Raw genomic sequence first — 17502 nt, forward strand, 5'->3', positions numbered from 1 at the left:
GCCCCCTCTCACGCTGCTGGAGCTCACCGCCTGCTCTTTCTGTAGAGAGGTAGATCTGATTTGAGCGATGGCTGCGTTATTCAGTACTCTTTGGAAGTTAACTACAAAAAATTATTTTATTTGTAACATTGGAACCGTTTTCCGTCTGCCAAATGTTAGTTCTGGGTCCGAGATACTGCCTGGGGGAGGCCGATAAACTAATTTCTTTTATTTCCTGTGCTTTGGCTACAATGTCACCACGTATCAGGGAGGGAAAAATATTTTCTAGTGGAAATTTGTAACCTGAAATTGACGGAACTCTGGTGAATTCAAATTCCTTGAACTGTCCTGCTTCAAACCAAAACCTGACCTTTCACATTTGAGAAAAGGGGCTTATTGCACAGTGGGAAGCCATGAAAAACCGAAGCCAAAATTAAACCTTGCAATTGGAAGATATATTTGAATCAATACTGCTTTATGTTTTAGATTGCTGTAAGCATAACCATGGCTGTATGCTGTGTGGGTATAACAGTTGTGGGTATGTGTTTTATGTAAGAAATGATTTTGTAGTGAACTTCCCATTAGCATTTATCTTGGAGACATAGCGGCAGCTATAAATTGCTGGGTGGCACGTTTCTCCTCCCAGTCTGGGGACCAGTTATGTCAGTGCATTGAGGATTCTGTCACCCAGTTGGAAGATCTGAATTCTTGTAGCTCAGTTCTAGACTGTTTTGAAAAACCGTTCTAGCTTGGCTGGGAAGAAAATCACACCTGAACCATCTTTTTTGTGTCACAGCATTTGTCAAAACCTGTGTGACTCTGCAGGTTCCACTTAATGGGGCTAAATCAGAAACACTGTCTACTGAATATCTGGTAAGGTTTTGGTTGTTTGTTATTCCTAACCTTCCTTCATGAGACACAAAGTATGTGTCTCAAAGCCATGTCAAAATTTTAATTACATAAGAGGAAAATGTGCTGCCTTAAGCAGAAGGACAATGATTTTAGCTATTTTTAGCTATTTAAAATACCTTTTTTTTTTTTTTTTTTTTATTTCTGGCTGGAGAGCACCACCCGGTATTTCTGTCGCTGGAATACAAAAGCCACTCCACTTACTGCTGGTTAAGCTTTGCTGGGAATAGAAACCAAAGTTGTATGGTAATGTTTACTGAGGTCAAAGGCTTGATGTGAATTAAAAGTTTAAACTCTCTTTGGGTGGTAATGCTGCAGACACAACACCTGCACGTTTGCTGCAACTTTGCACGATGTCGTCTTGTGTCTTTGAGGTCTGAAAGGTGCTGCTGAAAAACATACTCCATTTTGTTGCTTTTTTTCCCCCTAAGAAAATCATAACCGTCCTGAAGTTTTCTTATATGTTATCTATAAGGAAAGGAAATTTTGTTTCTAGTTTTGTCACAGAAGAATGTGGATAAAAGGAGAAACCGGCAAGATTTTTTTGCCTGACTGGGTGTCTTGCCTTTTTGATGACCCTGCTCTTTTTCCCTTTAAAAAACAGAAAGCAAGCTCCCACCGCTCCATGCTGCCCAAGAACATTTCTATCTGTTTATGTTAGGAATTTCACTCACAAACCTAGCTTTTGCTCTGCTAGAAGAGATATGTTCCTTGTCGTCTCGCCAGGCTCTGGAAGAGACATCACAAGCCACCTCCTGGTTAAGTGACACCCTGTAGTCCTGTGGACGAATCCAAGCTTTACCAATGCTGTGTGCCACGAAACCTTACATGAAGTAAATTAGAGGTGAGGTTTTTAAGGATGTTGGAAGACAACAGTGAGCATGTGCTGGGGTTTGTGAGCTGAGGGCAATTCAGTGGAACCAGCTCTTGAACCAGAAGACGGGTGGACTCCTGGGGGAGGGTGTGGGGGGGGACAGAGCAGTGTAACTTCGTGCCTGTCAGAAAGGTTTAAAGTTTTCTTTTGTGCCTCAGCAGTCTGTGTGCCAACATTTGTAAGGGGTTTCTTCTGTCATAAAGCATATGTTCAGATTCCTTCTTATCCGGCTAGGCAGGCCTTCTGATTCTTTTTGGTCTGCAGAAAAATTACGCTTTCCAGTTGGTTCTTTATCTCAGATCTTCTTGGGGCATGCTTTTTACTCATCAGGATAGCCAGAGGGTTTTGAACACTGACTTTGATTGAGAGTTCTGCATTGCTGAGTAGGGAGATGTCTCTGTGGATTCCCTTTGTGGACTGCTGAGATGAGCATACGAGAAAGCAGCGTGGTTTTATGGGAGCCTGGAAGTAGCAAAATTCTCAATTAGCTTGAGCTTTAATCTCTTGAAGCAGAAAACAAGCTGTTAGGAAGTATCAAGATTCCTTCAGGTCTGGATTGTTTTTAATGTCCCTCCTGTACCTTGCTGTTGATGTATAATGATGGCTAATTATCCATTCCCTATATTGGACAAACGTCGACACAGTGTGTGTTAGTAAACTCTCCCAAAGGAGAGTTTTATTGCCTGTATCGGCAGCATTAGTTGGAAAACCCATATTTGCAGGGATTATGGGATGTAAAATGCTTCCTGGACTAAGGCTGAAGACTGTGAAGCCAACACACAGTGGCAGTGAGGCGGCTTACGAACTCCTGAAAAAAGAGGAAGGATTGAACCTTTGCATGTTTGGTGCAAAAGCCAGTGTGTTGGGGGGGAAAAACTTTCCACAAAAAAGGTGTTTAGAAACCTCTTCTAGACCTTGTGCTCATCAATGTATATATATATTGTACCACATTTATCGTGAGTGACTTGTGTGCTGGTCATGCTTAATTACTTGCCTTGGTTCCTTACTGTGGTTCAGAAGATATGTGCATCCATTTATCCATACGTCAAGCATGCAGGAAGCTGGTTTATCAGTTTTTGATGCGTAATGATGGAAAACCATTACCAGTTGAAAATGTTTTGCTGGGCATATTTGCAGAATGGTTTTGCAGTGGTGGCTCTTCATTGTTAACCAAGAATAAAGCTCCTGGGGAGGGAAGATTCTCAGTAAGGGAAGCGGTGGGGTGCGTCTGCAGACATGGTGGTGTCCTCCTGCCCCCACTCTTTGTGCATTGGGCTTTCTGCATGGTGACATTGCTGTGCAGCGAGGCACTATGTAATTTAGGGTGGCTTCCATGTTAACAGTGCAGGACCCAGGGAGGCAGGAGCATCGCCAGCGGTGTAATAAAGTGGAATGGATTACCTCTTGCATATTAGCATATTTGGTCAGCGCGACAACACAAAGTAGCAAGCCCACTCGAAATTTGCATTTCAGTCCACTTTGCAGGATGCTCCGCATACAGACAAGTGTCTATAGGGAATGTCGCTGTTACTACCTGGATAGTCGACTGACTTTGAGAAGCTTTTCAGGTTTCAGTAGAAGGCCAAGTGATGGCACTGATACTTGGGTCTGACCTTTAAGCTAAATGAGCCAAGCTGCAACAGAGCCTTTCTTATATTTCAGGAAGGGCTCCCAACATTTTCCTTCATACAAGGATTCTGAACCAGATTATAAGACCTTGCACACAATGGAAAGGTACAATGTGCCTCAAAAGTGCTGGGGTTTGTTACCAGTTTCTGCTAAGGTCAGGAGACACAGGAGCCGTTATCTTGACCTCCGCCAGTACGTGCTCTGTGGAGCCCATATGCTTGACAACATACCATTTCCCTCTGTAGAGCTTTTTGCTAATTCTTGGTCTTCAGTTTTGTATTCCCAGCAGTTTTAATTGTCGATATAGAATGTTTCTTATAGTTGACATGTAAGTGGGCCCGAATTGAAACTTTCAGGAGCTTTTATCTGTGGGTTTGGTTGTGGGGTTTTTGGGTTTTTTTGTTGTTGTTGTTGATGGTGGGTTGTTTTGTTTTTTATTTGGGAACATGAACTTTAACATGCAATATAGGTGTCTAAATATAGGCATACAGTCTCATTTTAGATGTCTGAGAGCGTCCAAGACAATTGAAGAGAGCTGGCAAATATAATACAGGACTTAGGGCATACCTGGAATATCAGATTGTTCAGGTGATGGAGTCACCTGCATGTTGCTATGTATTTTGGAGATCGTGTACATGCTCTAAAAGATACTATACTTTGAATAAAAGATAGGTATTCCCTATTGATCCCGGAGGGGCAGAGAAATCCACGTATTTCCACATCCAGGAAACTTGGGGCTGCAGAGTTTTGTGGAATAGATCTTTAGCGACAGCGAAGGCAAGTCCTGTGCTGCTTTTCTGCATTGCATATTTCAAACAGCTTTTTGACGTTTAGCTGGGTATCTGGCAGGGAAGCTGCAAGAGGGTTTGACGAGGTTACTACCTCTGTATATGGATCTTTCAGGATGCTTTTTTGCTGAGCGAGGTAGAACTCCTGGTTAGCCAAACCATCGCTATCCTTTGGCAGAAAGAAGCTGGACTGCAACGCTCAACTGAGTGTTTAGAGAATAATGGTAACTTGTGGTCCTGTAGCAGGCTTGAATTCTCCCCAGAAAGGTGGTTCCTGCAGCAAATTGCCTCTTCCAGAAGCCTGGCTGCTGATCTGATTCCTGTGGACAGAACCCCGGGCTTCTGCGCTGAAGATCTGCCATGGCCTTTTCCCTTCGCTGGTGTTTGACCCAGGGGAGCATCGCTTAGTGGGGACGCAGATTTGAGACGAGTAAATTCTTTAGACAGATGGAGTTTTGAAGGCTTTAAGATCAGTGTTATTTCCTGAAATGACTGCAGTACAGTTTTGCTCTAAGGAAACTTATCTTCATTTTTAATGACAAAATGGGTGCAATTTGGGCAGAGCTGGCTTTTGTTCTAACTTTCTATGTCCTGCGGGGAACGTCCTGTCAGGCTGTGCTCTCTTCTGCTTGATTGGGTGGTCAGCTTGTCTTTGAGTAGAAATCTTTCTGACTTTGTAATGAAATTCTCATTTGCAAAGAAAACAAAGTTTTCAAGTCTAAACCAGCCAAGTCATTTGTTAGTGCTTCCAATTGGCTTTGTCCAAAGTGAAATTCAAAACTGGAAGAATTTAAGTCCTAACCTTTCCACGCGGCACCAAATATTAGTCCAAACAGGGGAGATAAATAATGCCAGCAAATGGTGTCTCTTGTGTGCTGTCGTGTGTTTTCTTTAATAATTGTCAGCTTTAGTTCATAAAAAAATAATTTTACACTTGGCTTCCCTGATTTTTAATTAGTATTTATCATGTAAAACTATAGCCAGGGAGCTCTTGGACACTTTGTTTACCACTTACCAGCGCTTCCTGTTCAATCAGCTTGTTGATGAATCCCTCTCTGGTTTTGCATATGTTTGTTTTCTCAAGTTGTAATTACCGGGCATAGTCCTAAATTGTTCTGCTTCTTACCTCCTCTTGCCTTGATAATTTTTTTTTGTCTAGATTTTTCACCTCTCCCAAGAACTCTATTTTTGATGGTTAATTTAAAGGAAACCTCTTGTGTATTATAATGTGTATTCTGATTAGTACACCTAATTGCAAAGAGTACATTACTTCAAAAGAAAATGAACGAGCCCATATTTTTTCAGCTCAGTTTCATTCGGGTGCTTTTTTTTTTTGAGCACAAGGAATTGCGAGTACAGCCGGTGGCAATGTAATACCTGGTATTTGGACAAATTTAGAAAATTGGTTTTGCCTTCAAGTATACAGCCTATTTGTATCCACAGATTTAAGCATAAACAGAAGAGCCTTTGTGTAAAGCCAGGTTTTAAAAATCTCAGTTGTCATGTTTCTGCATATTTTATATTGGGTAAGAAATGCTAGTGAGGATGAGTCAGGCTGGAAGAAAAATGTGCTTTATTTGCCCATGTGGGGAGTCAGAAATAGTGAAAGTCATTGTGTTAAATTCATTTTCTTTAATTTGCTTGTGGCTTAACAATGTTTAAATTGACCAGCTTTGGTATTTTTAAAGTAAATGCTTTTCCTAATGTCTTCATAATCTTTGTGGAGTGATTATTTTTATCCAGGCATATTAATGTGAGCTGCCTTCCTTTTAATCCTCTCCTATACGGGCAGTTGCAGGGTCCTTCCTGAAAGAGATGTTAGAAACAAGAGTTTTCTCTTTGGGAGTTGTCACAGGATAACAGGAAACAGCCCAGTGATGGATACCCAGGGAAGTTTTTACAAACATCCATTAAAAAATTTATCAACAGCTTTGATACCCTCCACATATATATTTATTTTGCCATTATATTTCCACTTCCGGTGTCCCTGCCCAGGGCAGGGGGATTGGAACAAGATGATCTTTAAGGTCCCTTCTAACTCAAACCATTCTGTGATTCTATGATTATATATTACTATTTTTCCATTATATTTACTATATTTTCCACTTAGATTTATTACTCCAAAGTGTCAAAATTAGGTTAATGGCACCGTTTGTAGCAGTGAAATGAAAAATGTACGTACGAATGCAGAGTCTTAGGGAGGAGCCGTGTGCGTACAGAAGCTGTAACGGTCCTCTTCAGTTCTTCTCTTGGTCTGCTGGGCTGCGGGGAGGTTAACTGCCCTTGCCTTCTCCTTTTCCAGTTCAGCCCTGATTCCGCACTCTGAAAATACAAACTTCTGCTTTTACGCTACTCTTCATGGCCCTGCCAGATTTTTCCAAGCAGGTGTGATGGCAGGACTTAACCTTGTCTAGAAAATGATGTGGATTCCTGCATGAAGACTGTAATCTGTACGTGAAACTCCCGTGGGAAGCCGAGGGAAGGTAGAAGAAGAAAAGACATTAAACTTGTATAAATGATTCCAACTTAAAAGGGCAGATCCTCAAAAGTTTATCTAAAACCCATCGGTTACCCTGACATGCTGCAGTGTTCTGTGGGTGTTTTACCAGGCTACTGCAAGGATATTGGTAAGGGAGTTGTTTATAATTAAAAACTAAGGTCCTTGCTGGGTTTTTTTATCCCTTTTGAAAGCGGGAAGGAAAATAATTTCCTTCCCCCTGCTGAGTGAAAAACTATTTTGTTTGAAATATTCTCTGTAGCAGAGATCTCGCTGCTGCCGTGAAGAGCCGAGTACGGTTGTCCGAGTCTTCGCCAGGCTGACCCTGGCTGCCGTTTCAGTTTAGGCAAAGTCCTCACAAATAAATCGGCGTTTTGTTGAGCTTGTTAAATGCATAAGGTTCTCAGAATTGCTACTCAGCTACATTATTCTTGTCCGGTCTTTCTCCAAAGGCGTCTACCTGTGGAGTTATTCAGGAATATGTATTGTGCAGGCTCTTTGTGTCTTATTTTCATCCAAATTAACTTTCTGCTGCTTGGGGCTTGTATTTCTGTGCGGATGGGGGAATGTTCACAGGCACTTTAGGCAGAGTGAGCTTTCACTGCCACTAACAGATGTAGCTCCTGTCACTATCCCTAACATAATATTTCTTCTACTTCTTTTCTTGTGCCAGAAAAAAAAGCCTTGGTGCAGCACGTGGCAGGCTTGTTCAGGGAACTGATCCAGCAGAGGAATACGCTCAGCACAAAAAGCTGGTTTTTTTGTCTGGATGAGCTCCATGATTGGGTTCACCGTGCGACCCCCTGAACTTGAGTTGGTGGGGAGGGAGCTGGACTACCTCTGCTCGTACTTGCCCGTGCAACCTGGAGCATCTGGCACCGTAACTTCACAGAGTAATTGCATCTGCTGCCAGAATTCATCTTGTTGTAGGCTGGGTGCAGCCTCTTGCAATGTGTATGAAGCATTTTTAGATTCTTAGTCAGATGTTCTCTACAGAGATGCTATTTCCATCTTTATCCACCTGTTACCAAATGGTTTGCCAATGTAAGATGATTTTTAAGGACATTTAACTGGAAAAATCTCCCTCCTGTCCTCCCAGTAGCAAACAAGTAATCCAGTGCTTTCATAAGATGACCAGGTCAGTGTTGTAAGACATCAGACAGACAAATGCACACTGAATACCCCTAAGCCCATCTGTCCCCAAAGCTGCTGAGGAGGGAAGAGGTTTTTTTCGTCCTTTGGGATCTAAATAAGGAACACTGTTTTGATGAAGATTCTGAACCACTTGGTTATCAGAATTGGAGAAGCCCATACATCCGCACCATCTGATTTTCATATGGGTGTAGGAGGCACCTGCTGACTGTCCCAGCTGCCTGGCTGAGTTAGATGGATTCATAGGGCTTGTTTCTCCGTAATTTTGGTGACACTGTTCATCTACCTCCACTATTGTTTTCATGGGTCATGTTGTAAAGATGATGAAATCTTCTGTGCTACCTTGCATACCTTGCTCAACAGGTAATAACCAGCGCAGTTTCCAAAAATCTGCATTCTTGCAGTTCAGACAGTAGCACTTATCTTGTTTTGTAAAGATACTTTAATTGCTCAGTGTTAATCTCAGCCTCACTTAACTGTCTCTCTCATCATCTCTTGTTCTTTAAATTACCTTAGCCCTGGTGAATAAACACTAAATCCTACTCCATTTATTATGCAGATGATCATATCATTGTTACTTGACCACCCTCAGTTCTGCATATATTAGTTCCTTTGTGTAGTGCTTAAATAGACTGGTGTGTTTTTATTTCATAGGAAGCAAGAACAGAATCTATTGCCAGACCTTTGGAGATAAATGAGGCTGAGAAGATGATGAAGGTTGCCATTGACTGTGTTCTGGTAAGCAAAATGTTATTTATTTAATTGCAAAACTATCATTCCTCTCCTGCAAGAAGAATGTAGCTCTTCTTATCAACAGGTTAAGAGTGCCAAAGCATATATCGCCTTCAGTTGCTGGAGCAGGTAGTGCTGTACCTGGTTAGTTAATAGCTAATGTTGAACTTCAGTTAATGGCTAATGCACACTTTGGTCTTTAGGTAACATCAGACGTGTGAACAGAAGTTCATCAAGGCAGAGATGAGTCTGTGATGACTCCTTGTGTCGTGGTAATGAATACGGTCACTGACGATCCTTCTGGTTTATTTGGGAAATCTGTTGTGTTCAGAGTGAACAAGCCCGTTAATTGAAACTGATAGCTTTCCTGGCAGAGTGAAGGGGGTGTCTGCGTGGTGATGAGTGTGAGCTGGCAGGCAGAAATCACAGCCTGCAGCAGAAAGGGTAAATGATGTTAGCAGCACTACCTAGGAGAGCATGTTAAGACCTTCTCTGCTTTCAGACTGTTGCACTGTATAACTGTCTTGGTTCAATACGCAGAAACATTCCTCCAGTTGATGCATCAAAGAATTGCACTTGACCTCCCGTGGTGCCTCTCTTGGGAGAAAATGACAGAAAAACCCTCTGCATTTTAGTCATATTTCCTGCCTCTGCTAGGAGCTCAGTCATCACCCCAGAAGCTCTACAGGAGGGGTAAAAATTGCCTAAATCAGCACAGAAATCTACATCCCACCCACATTGTCTAAGCCATGTCAACTTGGCAGAGTCAGGGCTGCAAGGGCTGTACCTGGTAATGCAAAATGTGCTGGTACTCCTGGAGTTGTGAAGTTGGGCTCTGGAAGCAGGAGAGCTGAGCTGGCCAAGGGGTGAGAAGAACTGGCTCTGTGCTAATTAGTGCCATGCCAGTGCATCGTTACGGTTCTCATTTTGGAGGACCTTTTGTCTGTCCCAGTCTTGGGAGCACTGTCCTTGCTCCAGTGCTTGGGTTCCTGTATTTCTGACCCATTAGCTGCACTCACAGCCACTGTGCAAGTATGGTGGTTAATTAAATCCTAGTGATTATTGTAAGTTATTTAACTGCAAACTGTATCCAGTCCAAGTGAGTAATTACAAGGAGTGGAGTTCCAGATTTAAACAGCCAGTGCATAATCAATAGATACTTCAGGCAATCTTTCCTTATGTTTCTTCTCCCACTCGCAGTCTATATAAATTCTAAATGTTGTTAATATGCATTGCTATTCTAGGCAGTAGCGCTAATAAACAAACAGCAGCATGGAAGAGCAGTTGGCTTCTTGGGAAATATCAATAACACATACCTCAGCTGTTTTAGTTCTGGACCAGTTAATGAAATGACCTATTAGAGCTGAGCAGCACCTAACAATTACTGCTGGAATTTCAGCAAGTGTGGTGCTCGTGGTTTCCTGAGCATGAGCACACTGAACGTGCTCAGTTCATTTTAATAAACTGGAGTATTCCCACTTCCCCCTTCTGGTTCCTGTAGCACATGTTGCAATGTTCAGGATGCTTCCCAGATTTTGAAAAGATGGGTAAAGCAAGACTTAGAAAAGGATGTGATTCTGTGATGAAGATATTTGGATAGACTATGTTCTTTATAAAGTGACTTTTATCTGTTTTTCATTGGCCGGTTTATGTCCTAGTTCATTCTTATAAACTTATTTGGTAACCTGAGATGTAAGATTATACAGAAAAATGGTCAGCATCTGAATGATAATTCTAATTATTCCAATGCAAGCCATGGTTCACCATCCTTCTCTTTTAGGAAGAAGTCCAAAAGACTAAGGACATGTTGAATAATGTAGCTTTGGATGAAGCCAATTTGGAAGCCAAGATTGAAAAACGAAAATTGGAGCTGGAAAGAAGTCAGAAGAGGCTACAGACGCTGCAAAGTGTTCGGTAAAGATTATGAACTGATTATCTACTGCATAAATGAGTGTTAGCATAAATGATGGAACTGTGTGCTGTTAATGCTTAGAGCAGCGAGGAGTGAAGTCTGTAATGAGACTGAGATGAAGAGAGATTCTCTTCTCTAGAAATGCCCTATCTGGATTGTAATTGTTCATTTTTCCCTTACCATGTATTTGAAATCAGAATTTCAAGGCTGTTAAGTGGCCAGATTATTATTTGTTGCGGTTGCCTAATTGCTGCTTGAGCCACACAAAATGGTCAGATAGTATGTCTTGTCTTCCCCTTTGTTATTAACCATGGATTGTGTCAGGTAGTTCTCCTGAAAATGGCAACTGGTGCGAACATTCCCTCTGTTCCCTGAGGCTTCTAGCCTTCTTAGCCGCCATTAAAAAGAAGTTCATTATGCATCCCTTGTTAGGATCGGTTCCTCTAGGCAGTGATACAGCCTGCTGTAAAATCAAGATGTTCAGATTCACAGTTTGGTTAGATTTCTTGCCCTTAATTAAACTGCAGGTTTATACAATTTGCAAGATCATGCTCTGTTTTTGACCTAACATGAAAAAAAAAAGAACAGGAAATATTAGAGGAATGAGTGGTGGAAGGAATGACATTGGTTCGTATACACATTTTGATCGGTAACCCTTTGGAGGAAGCGTTTTGGGTAGATGTGAAGCATCGAACGGCAGCAGTGTTCTTTGGGGTGCAACAGTTAGCTCTGCAGTATAAGGCCATCGTCACTTACCGGCGTCAAGTCTAGTTATGCTCATAATGACACGTCACGTCTTTGTAGGAAGTAAGTCTCCATCAAAGTAGGTGATTTAGCAGCCATGCTACAAGCTAGTTTTTTTGGCCGTGGAACAGCAGGACAATTAACTTAGACTTGCCTGCCAAAAGGGCCAAAATGCTGCCTTTCTGCCTGTTTGAAAGGAAATGGTAGTGGGTACGCAATAACCTTTCCTTTGCTAGATGTAATTTTTGCAGGATAGTTTAAGGAGGTTTTTTGTCTTAGGCTTTCAGTCTCTGAAGTAGTATGGAACCTTAAAAACAAAAGGTCCTTTTAGTTTAGTTTAGTAGACATGGAAAGGAAGCTGCAAAGCCAAAAATGCTTATTTCAGAATTCTGCGTATACAGGTCAATATTTCACTGAGTAGTTTGTGCTTGTTCTCTCCAGTCCTGCTTTTATGGATGAGTATGAGAAGATTGAGGAGCAACTGCAGAAACAATATAGTATTTATCTAGAAAAATTCCGTAATCTGACCTACATGGAGCAGCTCCTGGATGATCATCGTAGGACAGAGCAAGAGATGTTTGAGGTAAAACAGCTTAGAAATGCTCAGCAAGACTGTATATCCTCTAGTTCTTGGCCTTATAACAGAAAATGTTTTAATACCCTTTGCCAAAGCAGCACTTTACTAGTTGTAGAGCCAGCTCTGAGTGACTGGCAGTTTACTGACAATCCAGTAAGTGTGACTGCACTCGGACAAGCGTGATAATACAGCTTTATTTTTGGAGTTAGTGAAGTTAAACCAGTGTAATGATGCCCCTTTCCAGTCTCTGACTTCCCGGACTCGTTTTCAGTTGATGATTTTTTTGTTCATGAAGAACGTTTTCAGCATTTCTAATCTTCCTTTTGCCACGTACAACGTATGCGCTAAGAGTTATTAGGCGCTTATTTTTATCCTCTTGCCAGCAACTGATGTATAAGGGTTTCTCAGCACCAGGCTCTTCAATTTCCTCGTAGTAGTCCTCCTCAAAGAAAAGAGGAAAGAGTATCAGTGAAAAGATCAGATATGCTGGAATCCTCGCTTACATATCCTTCAGTTGCTGACATCGACTTCAGTTTTGTTTGGCAGAAATTCTATTTTCTGTTGACTTGCTGAATTGTATCAGTTCAGCGCGAATCTCTGTTTTGTATCCTGCTGGATAATCTGCGCCTGTATCTCATCTTGCTCCGTACTTTCCTTTGGATGTTTGTTGGACTGCAGCGCTTTCAGCCAACCTTTCATTCAGCTTCCCATAGCTCCGTGTTTTACTTGGCGGCTTTTCATCCTTCTCACCGTCATTACCTGGTGTATCTTCATTGAAAACATGTTTCAGTCAATGAGCTTAATACTGGTGGGTGCGCTATACTTTGAGTTAAGGAGTGCTTCCTCTTTCGGGATCGTCCTGTCATTCATATGCAGATCATGTTTTATTTTGTCAACACAACTTAACTCTTGTTCCTGGCAGAAATATGGGAGAGCTGTGCATAATGTTCCTTCTATCTGGCTATGACTGTGTGTTTTGCTTTTGCCGTGCCTGTGTGTGCCTACTGATGTGAAAACAAAGTAGTTTGACCCCAACTTTTCAGCCTTCTCCTTTGAAATATTCATACGTGTGTTTAGTTACAGTAAAATTTTGTGGCCTGTGCTTAGGCTGCAGATAAAGCTCAGTAACTCTATAGTTCCCATTCTCCTATAATCTGTCTCTCTTGCATCTGTGAGATGTCTTTTTAGAAAGCCTTATCATTCCGTAGAACTGACTGTGCCAAGGAGCCTTCCCTTTGACCATCGCCTGTGCTCTGTTTCTGCGCGTCGAAGCTGTACAGTACAATGTCCAGGGCTTCAGGCCAGTCTGGAGAAAATATGGTAATTTCCATCACCTTTTGGACATAGCAAAAGGCATGCTGTATTCTTTTGAGAAGGCTCAAATATTTTGCTGCATTATTTGCTTGAGGGATAAAATAACTCGTCTTTTAAACGATAACGTGGGCATTTGACAACTTATTAATCATTGTGAACCAATTTCCCATTAACCTCCCTTTTTATAAGCACTGTCTCTGTAGACGTTATTCCACATCTTTCTAATCTGTAGTCAGCTTGGTATTTTCATGTGTCTTGTTTTATAATGTTCTAGTTCTTCTCCATATCTTTGGCCAAAAAACCCCCTTCAATTAAATCATAATCTTGAAATGAAGCCTAAAATCTGATTTTTTTTTTTCCCTTCTGTTCAAATGCCATTGAGACTTAATAGCAAAAGTAGAAATGTTTTGAACTGAGCTACCTGAAACTGTTTATAAATTCATGCACAGAAGTTAGTAATGAGTTGGCGTACAGCTCTTCAGGGGATTTTTGTTAAAAGATAATAAGACGAAGAAAAAGCCTTTGTTATTCAGGCCTGTGCCCGTGCTTAGAATATGGAGAGTCCTTTTTATTTTCCTTTTCCTCCTTCTGTCTGTAAGACACCTGGAAATCTACCCATATGGTTTGGCTTTTCATTTACTAGGATGAGCAGGTAACAATGCTTCAGCGTTACGCAGAATTAAAGAGTATAAAGGCTTGTGACAAAAAAGATGTGTTTTTTCTCTGCACACTTCTATCGCTTGTATGTGTTAGCAGACGTCAGAACTGGAAATATCTTTAAGATGTGGTTTATGCTAAAAGCAAAATGCTGTAGGGTCTTCTGCATTTGGAGTGGGTTTGGCTGTGTCTGGAGGTCTGTGCTTGGGTGTCTCTAACTGTGACCTCAAGTGGTCAAGTTACTTGTGCTGAACCTTTTATCTGTAAAATACATTGTGTTAGCTTAAACCAGCGTGAGGTTTACCTGTCAAATCTAGTTCTGTAGCTTGAGCTTCCCCCTGAAAGTACCCTGGGATCATTTAATTTCACTTCTTACGTATTAGTCTGTTAAATCTTTTCCCTAGGCAGTGTTTGGGAAGACCAAAAATATAAAGGGGGGAAAAAAGGTACATTTGACAGTTGTTCTTCAGAACTGGAGAGAGGAGCACAGGGATCAAAACCAGAAAATTGGAGTGTCTAAAAATATTTAAAGGATGAGGCTCTAACAGTCTCTCTGTGGGCAGCAATACCGTGTCTCAGGTAGCCATGACTGCTTTGTTGTAGAAGCTGTTGCTTTGGTAGAAGAGGAGGCTACACATGTGTCTCTCTTACAGCCAGATTTTCAGGAGTGCTTGAGTCCAGACTGTTACTTGAAGTCATTATGAGATATCAGTGCTCAAAATCAGGGTCCAAGACCTGATAACTGAAACAAGATGAAGAATCTGGGTCCCAGCTAAATCAAGAGACTTGATGGTGCATTCCTATTTCCAAACCAGTGGGGGGCCTTTTTTACTTTTTTTATTTTAAAAAGACTGTCCACCGTTTAATCCATTTCAGAATAGTCTCTTGCTAACCTGGAACATCAGGGCATTTCTCTCACTTCTGTCACTCTTCATCTGCTTTTCAGGTAGTGCATCATCACCTTTGGCTACTTGTTGGTGAAGCAAATCTGTGGGTCGGTTATTACATGCTTGAAAAAAAGCAGTTTGCTCCAAGCCGATGCTGTGTCTTGTCCTGAAATTCATCATCTCTGTGTCATTTTCGGAATCAAGAAAAAAAATAACTAGGATAATTGTATTTAATCCATTTTAATATTCACTCTCTCCAGCTGTCAAAAACCACTGAAAATTATGTTGATTTTTTTTCCAACCCTGATTTGTCTTTTGTTTCACCAAACAAATCTTAATTATCTTCTGTAGTGGAAGTGAGAGTCAATTTTTTTTTTTATCATCGCTGTGTATTTTGTTAAATAGCTTGCCAGGAAAAAGCAGCAGCAATGTAATTAGATTAATCCAGCACTCCGTGTGCTTCTCAGCACTGAGGACTGATTCCTGGAGCCCTTTCCTTGACTAGGTGCATGTTTTCAGGAGGAATTTTTGTTCTGATTGAGAGACCGTTGCTGAATAACGAGACTAATCTCTAGTGCACTTAGACTCCAAGCTGTGTTGGTACCCTGCTGACGTTGCGCAGCTAATGACCTGGGCCAGAGTGCATTTCCTAATTAGAAAAGTGATTTAAAGATTGTACCTGAGCACACAATTTTAATTAAGTGACATTGAGCAGTTGAAGCACTCCAGCCTTTCCAGACTGCAGTGCTCGTTTGTGTGGATTTTTGTGGTTTGTCCTTCCATGTGGTAGGTGTACAGTTGCATGGAAAGGAGCGCTCCGGAGCTCCTGTTGTTGTCTCCAGTTTCCTGTTCCCTTTGCCTCCCGGTGTCTGAAACAATATGGAGCGGTGGTTGGAGAGCAATGGGCAGGAGTCTCCTGCCAGGCACTGGACTGAGAAATCTCTCTCTGTCTTAAAAGGAACTTAAAGGCTTGGTTTTGAGTCTGAACCGAATGAATTGGTGGAACCGAACAGTTAATTGATGAGGAAATTACCACCTGCAGAGCACCTGCCCGTTTGATGTGGAAGCCCTTTGAAATGTATGAAAAAGATGAAATTATTTGTCTGTTCCCAGCTCTCATTTGTGGAGATGTCAGAAGTCCTCACATGACTCCTCCTTCGAGTGAGTTTCTCGCACTTATTGACGAACTGTCATGCACTACTTATTATTGGATCCAAGGAATTTAAATAAGCGTCTTTTTCCTTTGCAGTTTCTTTACCCTTTTTTCATTTCCAGCCGCCTCTTTTATTCTGTTTCTTTTCTGTTGTGCTGCTCGTGGAATTAATCCATCTTCTTGCATTTCTGTGTAGAAGCAGGGATTTATGTGCTATGTCTCCTCAAAGATTTGTTCTTAATTTTTCTACTTTGTAAAAAGATTCGGCACACTTCATTAATTTTTTCCTGGTTTTAGGATGAAATTGTTTCTGATGTTTAGACATGAAAGCTGTTAGAACTTTGGCTTCTCTCAATCAAAGTTTCAGGGGTTTTCAGATTTGAGGGTTGAAATTTTCTGTGGACTATAAATGAATGCCTCTCTTTTAAAGGACAGCACAGACTAATACAGTTCAACAAGCTGTTTTTGAAACTAGCTTGTGTAATGCCAGAATGACTTGGCAATATCCTTTAGTATTTGCCTTCTCTCTGGACAGAATGTGCTTGTGCTTCTCAGAGGACATCCCTGAAGTACTTTCTTCTTCAGCTACTTTCTCCTAAGGTATTTTAAGACTGCATTTATGCCAGTGCTGTGAAATCTCAGCTAAGGAATACCACGAAGTGGTGGACACATGGAAGAGGATGTTCTAAGGCACTCAGTCATTATTGTTGGTTTGCGATTGCTTAAACCATTTTTTCTTTTCATCATTATGATATCACTATCAGTAAGCGGTCTATCATGATTAAGCAAGGAAAAGCCAAACAAACAGACTGTATTGTGACTTTCCCTTTGCAAGCCACCCTCCTCAAATAAAATCCTCTCTTCATGAAACTAATGGTCTTTTATCAGAGCTCCGTACCTGAAGCAGATGCTTTATTCTGAATGTGGGTATAGTAGGGATATCTGAGTTCTGTTGCACTCTGAGATACTCCTTGGTTCTGCTGCCTTTCATGTCTGCTTACATTGAGCTCTCCCACTTGAAATATTAAATCCAAACATTCCCATTGCGATGTCTGCTTACTGAAATAGCCAAACAGAAGGTTAATAGGAAAAGTGCTTGGCTACAGTCTTTAATCTTCTAGCTAATGTACGTTTGAATTATGACTGGTAACATTTTTATAGGTACCAGGAGAGCACCTCCTGGCCCAATGTTACTGAATTATAGGGCATATCAGATGTAAAAGTAAGTACAGGCATCTTAATTGTTGATTCCTTCTATTTTGGCATTTAGTCTGGTGTACAAGGATGACAGTATTGGTGCGCTGAGACACGCAAATCCCATAATGGAGAAATGTGGAAAAAAAATAGAGGAGGAAGAAGGGAATGCCCAGGGAGAGAGTGGAGAGTGGCGGTAATGGAGCACAGGAGAAAAGGACAGAGGAAATTGCTGACCTGAGAAATGATTGTCACGCAGAAGGAGAAGATGGAGATAGAGAAAAGGTGGGAGGGCATGTGAAGACTGTGTTATAGAAGATGGAAGTGTTGCCATGTGTGTTCATTCCACTGAAATAAAAACCCGCAATCCCCTACCAGTACCCCGGCAACTAGGTCTTGACTCTCAAAGGTACCTCTCGATGCCCTGAAGCAGTTGTGTGCATATCTGCTCCTGGTGCTTTACTGATACTGACTCCCATTAAAAGCTATGGGAAAATCTCTCGG

At 41.4% G+C, this 17502-nt stretch overlaps 1 protein-coding gene across 3 annotated transcripts in view; it reads left to right on the forward strand.

Annotated features, from left to right (window-relative positions):
• CLUAP1 (clusterin associated protein 1) overlaps positions 1-17502 on the forward strand; it is a 75395-nt gene that overhangs the window by 13758 nt on the left and 44135 nt on the right. For all 3 annotated transcript variants that reach the window (XM_063343634.1, XM_063343636.1, XM_063343635.1), the window contains exons 6-8: positions 8483-8566; positions 10341-10474; positions 11658-11799. In XM_063343634.1, the coding sequence (XP_063199704.1) occupies positions 8483-8566; positions 10341-10474; positions 11658-11799 (360 nt within the window). The remainder of the gene's footprint in view (positions 1-8482; positions 8567-10340; positions 10475-11657; positions 11800-17502) is intronic.

Source organism: Chroicocephalus ridibundus, chromosome 8 (assembly GCF_963924245.1).
Source record: "Chroicocephalus ridibundus chromosome 8, bChrRid1.1, whole genome shotgun sequence".
Lineage (NCBI taxonomy): Eukaryota > Metazoa > Chordata > Aves > Charadriiformes > Laridae > Chroicocephalus > Chroicocephalus ridibundus.